This window comes from Hippichthys cyanospilos, chromosome 6, assembly GCF_059441005.1.
Source record: "Hippichthys cyanospilos isolate Australia breed blue-spotted pipefish chromosome 6, RoL_Hcya_1.0, whole genome shotgun sequence".
In the NCBI taxonomy this organism is placed as follows: domain Eukaryota; kingdom Metazoa; phylum Chordata; class Actinopteri; order Syngnathiformes; family Syngnathidae; genus Hippichthys; species Hippichthys cyanospilos.
Window position 1 is genome coordinate 2,348,463 of NC_142374.1, and position 14,038 is coordinate 2,362,500.

At 37.9% G+C, this 14,038-nt stretch overlaps 1 protein-coding gene across 4 annotated transcripts in view; it reads right to left on the reverse strand.

The window, feature by feature from the left end:
• ppp6r3 (protein phosphatase 6, regulatory subunit 3) overlaps window positions 1-14,038 on the reverse strand; it is a 56,575-nt gene that overhangs the window by 15,771 nt on the left and 26,766 nt on the right. For 2 of the 4 annotated variants that reach the window (XM_088416622.1, XM_088416621.1), the window contains exons 16-18: window positions 12,410-12,507; window positions 7,160-7,214; window positions 2,124-2,254 (exon numbers count right to left, since the gene is read on the reverse strand). In XM_088416622.1, coding sequence (XP_088272748.1) covers window positions 2,124-2,254; window positions 7,160-7,214; window positions 12,410-12,507 — 284 coding nt within the window. The remainder of the gene's footprint in view (window positions 1-2,123; window positions 2,255-7,159; window positions 7,215-12,409; window positions 12,508-14,038) is intronic. The other 2 variants (XM_088416623.1, XM_088416624.1) reach the window with 2 other exon arrangements.

Sequence of the window (14,038 nt, forward strand, 5' to 3'; positions counted from 1 at the left end):
ATGTCATTTATCCTTTGTATATCCATGTTAATAAAATTAACTGTACTGTAGATTATGGAACTAATTTTAAATATGTGTGTAATTTCGTGATGGTTTTAACTATGATTTCACCACGTGTTGCCAGTCAATGTGTACGTACAATTGACCTCGCTTTGCTACATCAACGAAATCATCTGCTTACGCATGACACGGTAACGCTGATATGCTATTGCTCTTACAATGTCACAGTCACTGTTTCAGTCACGGTGTCAGTCACGGAGATGCCGATATGCTATTGGTCGAACGCCATCATCTAGCTTGATGGCACAGCTGGTAGAGACGGAAGGAAGGAGAGAAAATCAGTCAAAAACGGAAGGAAGGAATGTTGTTAAGACTTTGCAAACTATCTGTTAGACATGGCTTTTAAAATTGCTAGTGGCGGTAAAGGAAGAAGTAAGAACATGATGACAATAGAAACGAAGCAGGAGATAATAAAAATAAAAAAATACGAAGGAGGAGGACGCATGGTTAACCTTGCTCGTTCGTGAGTATGGCCGTAACCGCTCGGCAATCTTCTAAGGGCAAGACTTTCCTTGCCGGGGGACGGACCTCGATCGACAACAAAATGGAGAGGCTTCTTCTATTATGGATTAAAGAGAAGGAAATCGCCGGTGATATGTTCTAGTTTGAGAAAAGTTCCCGTTTAAGAAAATAAATAAATAAATTCTGCGGGTTGGTCTCTGCTCCCCTCCGCCTCCACCCAGCTCAAGTCACGTCGCCCCAAAGGTAAATGTCATTTTTCCTTTGTATATGTTATTTAACTGTACAGTAGATTATGTTACTCATTTTTAATATGTGTATAAAGTCGTGATGTTTTTACCAAAGGTTTTTGCATGCGTTGCACGCATTCACTAATTAACATAGGTTTGGATTGCCCGTCATATGAGCAGTTCAAGTTAAGAGCGTAGCCGCTGAACGGATTAAGTTCGTAACACGGGGTTTCAGGTAAAATTTTTTTTATTGATGTTTACACTAAAAAGAAAACATTGGCTCAACTCAATTGGTGTAACAACAATTTGTTCCCAACTGTTGGAATGCTTAAATATGGGCTCTGACGGTTTACGTCAATATTTTAAAGTTAAGCTCGTTTTCTTTTTTCAGTCTACTGTAGTACACCAAGAAGATTTTAGTTTGTTGTCATTTGGGGGAGGGCCAGGGGTCACTTTTGGTTACTCAACTTTGTTTAAAAATTCTATTTTCTAAGGCCTGTAAATCCTTTACCATGTTACAAATCACAAAAGCTATTTGATAAACATGTGCTTTAAGGCATTTGAACAGGCAAGTTTTGACCAAAACATTTCCATTTTACTCTGCAAACATACAGCACATCAGCCTCAAATATTGATTATTGGCCTTCTTGACAACTACTAAAAAATGAATCATTTAAAACTAAAAACTCTTGACTTGATTTTTAAATAGAGTATTGAATTCTCCCATTGGTTTTGTGTTGCCCTAGTCTTATTGTCCATGGTACACAAGCATTTTCAGTGCCTTGTTGCTCATCCCACAAGCACTTTTGCTGTCCTCCATCTGCTTAAAACTATGCCACACATTTGAACTAAATATGTTGTTAATGTACAGTATATGTTCATGCATGCATATGTTATGATCGATTGCGTGGCAATAATGCATTAGGGTTACCGAAGCTGGACCCATGTCAAAATCAACATGCGTTTCTGGAAGATAAATCAGCGATACACAGCGGCATTGTTTCATGAGCTTCAGCTGCTCCAGGAGCCGTGCCAGCTCCCTATTGTTTTTGCATAGCCATGGGGATGTGTGATTTGTAAACATTGTTCAAAGGGGCAACCGGAACCTGCCATTTCCTCAACAGCCATTTGGTGCCACAGGTCGAAACATGAGACCCAACACGACCCAGCAACAACTTTTCAATAAAAGGCTGCAGCCCGAGAGCTCGTGGAGAGAGACTTTGCAACGAGGCTGACACACGGTCACGCTCTCCTTCAAGCTCTCCCCACTGTAGGAGTAAAACTAAATCTCTGACTCCTGTGTTATTATTTACACCTCTCCTTGGGTCATTTGTGGGGTATCGAGCCCACTTCAAACCCAACCGTTTCTCTTACCTGGTGCGCCTCTGTGCCTCTGGTACAAAGGTGACATCTTTTTCATCCCAGATATCCTCCTCATCTGAACCAGCATCCTCAAACTGCTGGATTTTTTCCCTGCAGCGTGCTTCAAACATAGCTACTTTCACCTGAGGAAATTGGAACATGTAATGAGAAAACCACGTCATGTGTATTCACAAAGTCATAAGGTTATCATCCTATTGACATATTGTATTTCCTGTTTTTCATTAGTTTGTTACAGTATTGTTAGATAATATGATTTAAAATGAATACTATTCCAACTAACAATAGTCCTACCACTCTGGACGCCAGTTGGTATTGAAATACAGTAGTGACCAGACAATGCAATTCAACAGTTGTCTGAAAATTGTGAATTTAATACCATTAATACTCAACAACAATAAAGTAAATCCAACCATCCATCTAGCCATCAATTACTGCAGACTATTTATTTCTTATTATTTCTACACATACATTTTTAGTGTAGTTTTGATTAGCACACTTGTTCAAAAGATGTGATAGATGAAAAGGATTCTTTTAAAAAATTTGTGAACCTACAAAATGAATTCATTTTTATAGCGCTTGTTTCCACAGCTGGGTCAAGGAATATTGTGTATTTGAACATTGACAGATATTTTCTGCCTCTAAAATGGATTTGAAATGACACAACCAACATGTGACTGAGATGTAAGTTTTCTGCTTGAATTCAAAGTTCCATAATTAAAATCAAAGTCTAACAGCCATTTTATGTAGTACATTGATTTCTGGAAATCACAGATATTTAAACAGTTGACTCAAAAAGAGTTAATAATAGCGAGCAATGCTAAATTTTGACATGTATTTATACTTGTAAGAATCTGTTAAAAATGATTCACTTTAAAATAATCAAATGCCTGATATAGAGCAGCGATTCCCTGTGCAGGTTTGAGTTTGTATACAGTAGATTCAGTTCGGACGAACATTTTTAAAGACCATTATTTTTTTAGTTTGTTTGACTATGAGATGACCAAAATTTTGCTACCATGTATTTAAGTGTAGATCAGATATACAGCTAAGCACAGATAGAACCTTGTGTTTTAACACACCCATTCATAAAAAAAAGAAAAAAAGTAAAGAAAAAAGCATTAGATAATGTGACAGATGGGTGTGTTTAGTTGCCTACTAGGCAGGCCTGATTACATTTATTATTCAAACAAATAATACCTACAGATGTCAAAACTCAGTCTCAGACTTGGGCTTTGTCAGTGAAAACTACTTTTATACTTGTTAGATACATGTACAACATGTCTCAGAGTAAAAAAAAAAAAAAAAGCATTGCAAAATGTTTCTTTTAAAGTGTGTTCCCCCAATGGCAAAAAGTATTTTCCAGTTGACCCACATCCTCATTTAACAACACTCGCAGCAAACATCAGAGGTAATCTGAGCATATCTTTGTTTTTGCTTTCCTGGCATTAAGTGAAAAGGCTTGATCTCACAAAAGCCCTTGCCACCTTGCAGGCTATATCTCGGAATACTGTACATTACCGCCTTGACTTATTGTGATGAAAACTCATTCAAGTTCTATGGAAAAAAACAAAAACATATTTGTTAGTGTCTGGTGACTATGTGAATTAGACAGAACAGGCAAAACAAACATTCTTCCACCAGATGAATGGACATAGTTAATCTGTAAATCTTCTTACATGTGAAGAATTTTGCTAATCTAACATTTTCCTTCCCATGCGAAATATGACTTTGCGCAAAAATTTGGAAAACATTGTGCTATAGTCAGTACGAGTCATGTTATCATGAGATATATTTCAATCCAAGCTCTGGAAATATGTTTTCTCCCAATGTACATGTTTTAAAAAATTAACCATATTGCTTCAAAACTGATTTTTCCCCCCCTTTTTCTCTTTTATTGAATTTTGATTTTCACGTATAATCATCCAAAAAAAATTAGAGAGGAGATTAAAAAAAAATCTGTGACCAAGTTTTATACACTGATGAGATAAAGTGAACCAAGGAGATTTTCCTTGGGTGATGAGCTCATTAACAGTGAAAATAAACATTAACTAAGAGGATGACCCTACAAACATTGCCGTTAAGAACAAACGCGATTACCATGGGGCAAGAATTGGAAGGTTATACACTGGCCAAGCCAGTCTTCGGCCCTCAAGCCTACTGCCTTACCTACTCAAGTAATGGAAACAAACAGTAGCAAACAACCCTGCAAGTAACCCCTCCAATGCAAAAATATTTTTGTTTGATATTATTTGCAGGCACGGGATTTGCAACTAAATACAGTACGTTTGATTTAGTTTTTCAAATTGTGCCAGTATTTTTGCTCAGATAAAAATTTGGTGTTTTGTTGGAAAAAAAAAATCGTTTCCACAACATTCACTCAGCATTGACAGTGGTCCGTCACTCCAAAATCCTAAACTGCTTTATAATGTTTTGAGACTAAAAGTGATCTCAGATGACCCAATTTGGGGATTGTCCAAGCCGCATTTTTCTCTTAACCCTTTCACAACTGATTCTGTTTTATTTTGTTTTGTTTTTTTAAGTAAAACATATGGCATATATTACTTGTTTATAAGTCAAGGAGATTTGGAAAATTACTTAAAAAATTCCACCAAGAAATACCACTGGGACTGTATTTCCTATAAACCACTATGCCTGTACAAAAAACTTGCCAGAGAAGTGAATATGATCACCAAAGGCCTACAATAGATAGTAATCAGTGCAAGCCATAGTAATTATCAATATATCTCTGCAGTACTAGATGGTTAATTAATGACACAACCTCCCTTGTTGAGCACTGGCTTGTTGTGTCTGGACAAGTTGTGAAATGCCACTAGAATCTATAGAGAGTTGTGTAATGAACCGCCGAGATGCCATTTCATCTAATTGCTAGGATTTTTATACCCACTGCAATTTTTTTAAAAGCGCAGGAACGCATTGTCCCAATGGGAGTGAAAGGTTATAAGATCTTATCTTCACAACAACCAGCTCTGAAATGGTGTAAAACAAAAAACAAACAAAAAAAAACATTGTGTCTTAGTCACTCAGTCGCCCGGAAGTCATTTCTTCAATGCTGAGCTCTAAAGAAGGGTACTACATGGCAGCAAAGACTTCATATTGTAAATGTTTTATTTAAGTCTGTGCGCTTGCAGCAGTAAACAAGCTGTGTCATGCAGATCCTCTCTTCCGTGGTGACTAATAACTACCCTTTTCATCTGAGGTAAACGAAAGTGCACTGAATATGCTCATTGCTATTATGAATTGTGGATTGGGAAATAACCAAATAAGTGCCTCTGTGCAAGTAGATTTTTCACAGAAGTCTGGCTAGAACCACATTCGGGCAGAGAGACAGCAGCTTTGAATAGAAAATTTATTTAAGATGGATCAAGGCATAATATAAGATAATGGCTTCTTAAACAATTCATCACAGACACAAACAGCAGACATGATGTCAGCCGTGACAAAGAGCTCAAGGTCAAAACTAAATTAAAATAGTGAAATTATTTTTACTATTTTGCAACACTGAGTAGAGACTCAAGATTCACACGATAAATACGTCTATAAATCACAATTTCAAACAATTTACATTTACATTAGGAACTGTCTTGAATGTTATCTTGAATGTAAAATGAATTTACTGAGAAAAGAAAAAGTTGAAAATTTTACATTATGCAAAATTTGAAAAGAAGCAGATAAGACTGAATGATACTTTTTGATAGATTTTTTTTATGTGAAAAATCTTCATGCTATACATATTGTTTAAGACGAATATTACTGCAGTACAGTATACATATTTTTTTTCAATCTTAAATGTTTAAACCTAATACACTGTACAGTTAGTGAACAGTTAGTGCTAACATGACCGCAGCTGCACAATACTTCAAAGGGAACGAGGAACAGTTCACTTACTGGACAGTGTATAAGGTTTAATCATGTAAGACTTTTGTAAATATGTGGTAAATATGTGTACTGCAGTAGTGCTATCTGAGGAGGGCCGAGGAAGGTGCATTTATAGTTACCTCGTCTGTCTGACATTCAAGAAACCAATCAATACAGCACCCCCCCCCCCCCCCCACGATTTCAGTTAACTGCATACTTATACATGACAGTAAGTAATACAGGATTAATAAGGAAAGAGCCTTATGTCAGTGCTTCTGATTTATATTTTGCAAACCCCCCCGCTAAAAAAAAAAACCTAAAAAAAAGTAAAGTAAGTAAAAGTACCTTTTTTGACATTAACAAGAGGAACGAACGAGCAATATAAGCCAACTTTCAATAACAGTTAACAGCATTATTATAGGTTAAAGGATTTTCTAAGCAGAAAAAAACCCAGTGGCATCAAAGCCTGGAAAAATGATGCCTGAAGTGTCATTTGTTTACAACACTCATTCCCGCTGCGGAAAAAAAATCTGTTCGGAAACACTGAGTTGTATATCTGATCCACACAAATTATTGGAACTAAAGGTTCAGATGGTATTTTTGTATTTATCTTGTGATGTCTAACAAATTGTTTTCACGCAAACGGCAAGTATAAACAAATTATATTGCCTTCATTGTGTATGGGCATATTTACTTACATAAGTTGATGACAGACTATTAAAGATTGCATGGTCTTTACACTCACCTCCTATCACCTTTATGGTTTAAAAAAAAAAAAGGCAAAAATGTTGACAACCTACGTTTTTTTTTTCTTTATATATTGTCATTATTTGTTATGTAGTAACAATGTAGACACATTGTTTTAAGTGAGGTTAATAACAGGTGGATAAACATTCATCTGAATTATTAAACTCACTGAAAGAGCCATTTTCAGATGTTTGATTACTTTAAAACTGGTAGATTTACTTTCCTCAATAAACTTCATCTGAAATATTGACTTCAACTGCTATGTGAAAGAGACTTCAGATTTAATCTGGAACACTTAATGTCTGGCTCCTTGACTCTTTGATGCAGTAAAATTGATTGGATACAACTGGAAATACACTTTGCCATCCACATTAATATTCAAGATAAATAATGGAGGTACTTACACTTTCATTTGTATTGAGTGAAAAACTGATGTCTGATATTCTGTCAAAGGGAATACTGCAATGTTAAAGAAAAAATGGGTTAGTTAAGAGCTCATTTTGTATTATGTCCTAGACTGCTAAGGAAAGTACAAAGAACATTGACATGCTAAATGTTGTGGCCTCAGCAGTCAGTTTCATAGATTAGTAGCAGTAAATGATAGTGATACAGGTTGGATTATGTATGTACCTAAGTATGAATGTGAGACAAAAAGTAATGTTTTTCACAAAACTTAAGTAGGGTGAAACAAAGACCAGATGTAGGAACGCAGAGCGTTTTATTGCTAAGTTATTTTGATTTAAACACAGGACAAATCGATTCTTAAGATTTCAAACTTCCTCATGTACTTTAACCATTATGTTTGATTACTTAATTACACCCCCCCAAAAAAATGTGAAAAACACAGTATTGAAGACAGTTTGAAATGTTAGGATTGTGTTAGGAATGACGTACAAATGATTGACTTTTTTTTCTCCAATTAAAGATTCCAGCCCAATCTTTTTTGTTTTTCAATAGTTCTTCATGTCCATTCATTGGATTTGCAAGTTAATTTAGGTTGTAAATGATCAGGATATCTTTTTCTAACCTACAGTTGTCATAGGGAGCTTGGGACCAAAACTATGCAGTGAAATGCATAGAAGAATCCTCTTTTGCAAACAAAACACCTACCATATTTTTGCAGCCATAAGACGCACTCAAAAGTCTTAAAAATTTTATCATGCGGTCCATCGTATGTGTGCTATTGCCCAAAGTGGCTCAGTAAAAAACATCGGTGTAATATCTGACTCAACTCTCTTTTCAAATACATGTAAAGAACACTACAGGAACTGTGTTCTTTCCCCTTTGAAATATGGCCAAGATTTGCCCTATTCTGTCTCCTAGTGATGCTGAAACATTGATTTGTTAATGCATTTTTTATTCACACCTTGACTATTGAAACGTTTTCTGGAATTTTTCTGGAATTTCTGGAGTTTTCTGTTTTTTCTGGAAATCCCATGTCTTGCATCAAAGATCTGCAGTCAATACAAAATGCAAAGCGAGACAAGGACGAGAGAGTTTTATCATATTACCCCGATACTAGCCAACCTGCATTGACTTCCACTACACCTGAGATGTGATTTTAAGGTGTTGTTAATTACTCATATAATTTTACACGGCTTAGCTCCTTCCTTTCTTGTTGACTTAGTATCACTGTTGTTCCGTCCCAACAACTTTGGTCACAAAAAGCTGGCTTGTTAATGATCCCGAGGGCTAAAAAGAAGTATGCTGGATCCCAGGCTTTTTCCATTCGCGTGTCAGTGCTTTGGAATGCCCTACCTGTGAAGTTCATGCAGCCACCTCAGAAGAAATCTTAAAATTCAGACTAAAAACATGTTTATACGCTCAAGCATTTAGTTAATGGGTCTGTCTGAATGCAGCTTTCTTCTTCTCCTTCCTGCCCACTTCTGCCGGTTTGGAGAGGGGGCTAGATGGTGAGTGACAAATTGAATGCTGTCATGCGGACCTGCACCGATGCAATTTTTGTTAGGAGGGACCCACTCGGCTAGACTGTGAAGAGGATCTTACCTAATCGCCTGCCGTCAAGGCATCTTTGCACTGGGCACTTATTGCCTAATATGGCACAATGTGTTATTTTTAGCACTCAGGATCTAGTGCAACCTGTTGAGTCTGGAAGGGGGCTCCTCACACCTGCAATCCCTACTGACGATTTCTTATTCTCCCCAGATCAGGTTTTTGAGTTTTTTCTTCCCCTTGTGGGAGCTTTGTTCGGGGGATGCTGTTGTGTATTTATGATGTTCTGCGTGACTTCTTTTTCACATGTGAAGCCCTTTGAGAGTGCAGTGATTCAGCACAATATAGATAAACTTGACTTGAGCCGAGTTCTAAAAATAAGTGCTTCACTTGACTAAATGAGATCATAGCTTGCCAAGATGCTGCTAAAATAAAAAGGGTGGGCTTGAAAGAGGAGGCTAAAGGCACACCCCCACTAGTTATCAATATATCGTGCGGATGACATGTGCTGGGCATAACTTCGCTTTGGCTAAAGAGTAAAACCTTCGAAAATGGCACCTACAAAAAGACATGCTTGCGAACCATTTTGAACTATAAGCTATCGGATACCCGTGAGGGAGTTGAAAATCCACAAATCCATGGTTCGCAAATGGAGAATGTAAGAAAATGCACCTCGCAAAAACGCGGCTGAGTTTCCGCACAAACAAGGCAAGGTGACCCGAGTTGGAAGACCAAATGAGACTGCGTATTTAAATTCGGAGCATCTTTTGGCCTTGAAAATATGGTACTCTTTTTTATGATGTTTCACAGTATGGGAAGTTACAAAAAATGTAATCTTCAGCCATTCTTCTTTGCACAATTGCTTTCAATCATCAACTCTTCACTCCCCTCTAGCGCCTTCTATACGTTTTCAATGGGGCTGAGATTTGGAGAATGAGATGAGATGGCTTGAGTTAGGTGAAGCATTTCTACAGTTGTCAGTATGAGCGCATAAAACAATTCATTTGAAGGCTTTTACCGTTTCTTAATTGGGGTGCCGATAATTGAGAAGGGTGCTTTTACCATGAAAAGTGGAGGCCGTCATGTTGAATTTTGTATCAATACACAACAGCATATGTTCTAATGCCGAATTTAGGTGGAAACAGGACGAAATCATCAAGTTTTAGTGCTTACAAGCAGGTAGGTAAAGGTAAATATTGTAGTATTGTTGTATTGTAGTACGTAGTATTGTAATATGTAGTAGGTAGTTACTATCTTCCTCCATACCATATTAAACAATAGCGTATTGGACTGTACAAATCCTTTTATGGTGTACTTTCAACTTGTTGGGAGAGGCTTCTTCCATGATAGCTTCTAAATGTTTGCATTGCCGTCCTGTCCAACTGATTTGACTTTGCATGCTTCATATTAAAAAAAAAAAAAAAAAAAAAAAAAAAAAAAAAACTCTATAGGAGCCGATGGCAAGGACGGCCTAATTCTCAAGCCAGAAGGCAATGGACAACTGGGAGAACAACAAGTCAGTCAAGGCCAGCGACAAAATGACCTGGAATTTGATGGCACCCAGCTCTGTTGAGAAGCAGAGCGTCAGGCTCATCATGGCGGTCGTCAAACCCCACTGTCGCAACCAAGACTACGGTCAAGGAGGATCATGGAGACACAGCCAATGTTCTGGAGATGTTCCAGAGAATGATCTCTGTGATGAACATGTGCGGGCAGGGGTAGGACGTGGAACGACAAATACCGCTGCGTGCTGAGGCCAAGGGCTGGAGGTGACGAGGGTGGGGAACGAGGCTCTGAGGAGCAGGCAGGCCGTTTTGACGTGCAGGTCGACCTGAACCTTGCCACGGCAGAGGAGAAGTTGGACGAGAAGTTGATCTTGGCCCAGCTTGCCAGGAAGCTGGCCGAGAGCCAGCCGAACCAGTCAATAGACGAGTTGCTCCTCAGCAACTACGCTGGCTACCTGGCTAGGGAAAGTCCAGGTCAACTCCTTTGTGGACAAATAGAGGTTGCCGTGGAGCTGGAGAGGGGCGACCCACCCTCTGTCATCTTTGACACCCTGGGCAAGCTTGGTCGACAGGGGAGAGCTGGAGACGGGCGGTCCTGAAACGACCATCTCTCCCCAAGGCCCACTTGGCATCCTTTAGGATGTTGTTGTGGGACGCCCTACTGTGCATGGAGGACAAGAAGGACCACAGAGTGAGGTTCCTCTCCCTTGCCATGCGCCACAGGGATGGGTTTGAGCACCTGCTGGAGTTCCACCTGCAGGCCTCAGACCTGAACTTGCAGGGGAACAGGTGCCAGGAGGGCAAATGCTGAAAAACACCATCATGCAGTTTATCAGCAGATCCGTCTTCAATTGTTTTGGTACTAACTTCTCCAAGAACACAACTTCAGAAGCGAGGAAGAACAAGGCCTTGGAGCAGCCAACCAGCAGGATGAGGAGCAGAGTCGAGGAGGGCAGGAATGAGACGGTGAGTGACAAGAACATGTAAAAGTCCAGGAAGCTGACCGGGGCCCACAAGTCATAGGCCAACTGGCTAAAATGATTGTTGACGTAAGAGGGCCTGATAGCCGGCAATAGTGACATCGGAATACAACCTAAATAAGTTGTGATTGTATATAGGAAAATGTAAATTTTGCTTTTGTTGAGAAAAATTAATATGTTTTTTCATGCTCTATTCAAGTATAAAGTTTCTGGTTTGAAAATTGAGTGATTTATTAAAAAAAACTTCTGTTGAATATTGTTATTGCTCCCATATATACCCAAATATAGATGATTGTCTCTGTATTTGGTGAATTTTTTTTGTTGCATCTAGTAAGTTTTGTCTCTCTCTCTCTCTCTCTCTCTCTCTCTCTAAACATTTTTTTTTTTTTTTTATGCTGCTGCTCATGGAGACTTACATATGCCTAAGGTAGGTGCTGTGTTGGTTTTAGGTCGCTACCTGCTTTGGTTTTGAAAATATTTAAATTTTGAGTTTTTAAATTTTGAAAATAGGCCCCCTACGGATCGCCCTGCGCCCCTTTCCCGTCAACTCATAGTAAAGTCTGTGGTTGTCCTCTGACTACTATTTTTTTTTTTTTAATCCACCTTGATGGTAACATAAACAAATTGTGAAAAGCTGTGAAAGTATACATTGATGAAGCCTTCCTTCACGAAATCCGGTTTGGAAATCAAATCAGCTAATTTTCCAGCACTTCACTCTCAGAAGGTTATTGCATTCAAATAACTAACTGCATAGATGTCATCCTTAAAACCAGGTCACAGACTCAATTTGACCTATTTTATGCATAAAATAGTGGAACAAATATATTTTGATAGGATGAAATATGGACTAGGAACAGCTTTGGAATATTGACAAACAAGAATAGTGTGTGATATGAAGGGTATGACAACAAAAATGAACAAAAATCTGAAGATTTATGTTGATGTTTGAGCTTTGCAGGTGTTTTAACTGTCATTTCTGAAGGGTACAGGGACAACACACTATTGACTTCAAAGTGGTTCTGTACTTGTATGGATATCAGATAGAAATGTCAAAAAATCCAAGTAAAATACAACATTTTGTCAGCACTTTATATCCATTCATATATCCAATTTCTTATAAAAGATAACATACTTGCTAACTTTGCAATGTCTTCAGTGTCTTGTCCCATTCAATTGTATTTAGTTATTTTTAAAAATGTTCAGTGATTGTACTCACTCCAAAACATCATCTGGATCAGCAAACTCTTCGTCATTGAAGCCAAACTGCTCAATAAAATTGGACGTCATTTGTTGCATCTGATAATCAGAAAACGCCTAGCAAAAGCCAAGACCAATATTGATTAATAAAGTAAGCTTTTGAGCAGGGGTCACTAACATGGTGCCCACTGGCCTGTTTCAAAAGTAGAGCACCGGTGTGTTGACATTGTGATTTACTAAGAAATTTGTAGAAGTGATCATTTAAAAAAAAAAAAAAAAAAAAAGTCAAAATATTGCATTTAATACATTTCCTTCCTTTTCAATCACTGTTGAAATTTGTGAGAAAATTAATTACGGTTGTCTATTCACATAGATAATTAATAACATAATTAAATGTGGTTGAAGCTAATTTGTCTTTTCAGAAGTGTGGTGTTTAACTGACAGCCTTTCCCAAGAAGCAGGGCTGTTACAACAAGGTTGGTAACCCCTACACAAATTAGCAAGTATAAATAAAATGTGTTCACTGCACAATGCCCACACCATGTAACACAATAAGATAAGTAATACACCTGCATATTGTAGTTAACTGTCAAAATTATTTGGCAGTCAGAGATGAAAACCGTAGATAAGAACAAAAGTTTTTAACAGTAGCTTTATGGAGGAGGCACCATAATCAAAAGTGTGACTTCCCTGCTGAGAGAGATGTTTAGTGTCTTACTTTTGAAAGGATAACCGTAGTAAAGCTGCGGTCAGACGTTTACATAAACTCATGAATCTAATAAATATCAAAGGCTCTGTACCTTGGCCCTCTTTGGGGACGGTTTGTTTAAAGTTGCTCTACCCTGCTCGAAATAATAAATCTGAATGTCACCACAATTCACGGTGGTGCTTGTGTGCTGACAGCATCATAGGGAGTTGTCATTTCAGTGAATATTGTATTTACTGAAATGGAATACTACACTCGTGAACATTTGTGTAACACACTACATAGGGACAAGATTGCAAGCATTCACAAGAAATGTCAGAATGAAAAGGAAAGGAAAGGGAAGGAAAATGTTTGTGTGTGTGTGTGTGTGTGTGTGTGTGTGTGTGTGTGTGTGTGAGTGGGGGGGGGTTAATGACCGGGTGAACACCTATATTCCATCTAAAACTAGTTGCCATTTTACATTTTGTTCGCAGTGATTACAAAGCCCAAGTCTTTGCTGATGAGCTGAATAAGTGCATAAATAAATACAGACACCCTATTGCATTTTCGCTGGTGAAACATTTCATTTTGTTTGGAATCAAAACAGCTTTGTTATAAACAATCCAAATTATTGGTGAGGTATTGACTAGATAAACAACTACCGTAAAATGTCTCACCGTATTTATCTAGATAAACAACTACCGTAAAATGTCTCACCGTATTTATTCAAATTGTCCCACTATACCGAATAATGACCAAACAAAGCGTATGTTGTTGCTTTTTTTTTTCCTCTTAATTTTATGATGGTAAGTGGATGGAGGAAAGTTTTTTGTGTTGGAAAACTAAGAGCACTTAGACAACTCTCTGCTACTGCGTGGCACGTCATGCTAACCTTTAGTCAATTTTTAAGTGTAGGTTGAATATCAGACTTTATACAGCAACATGCTGTGATTATTAATAGTG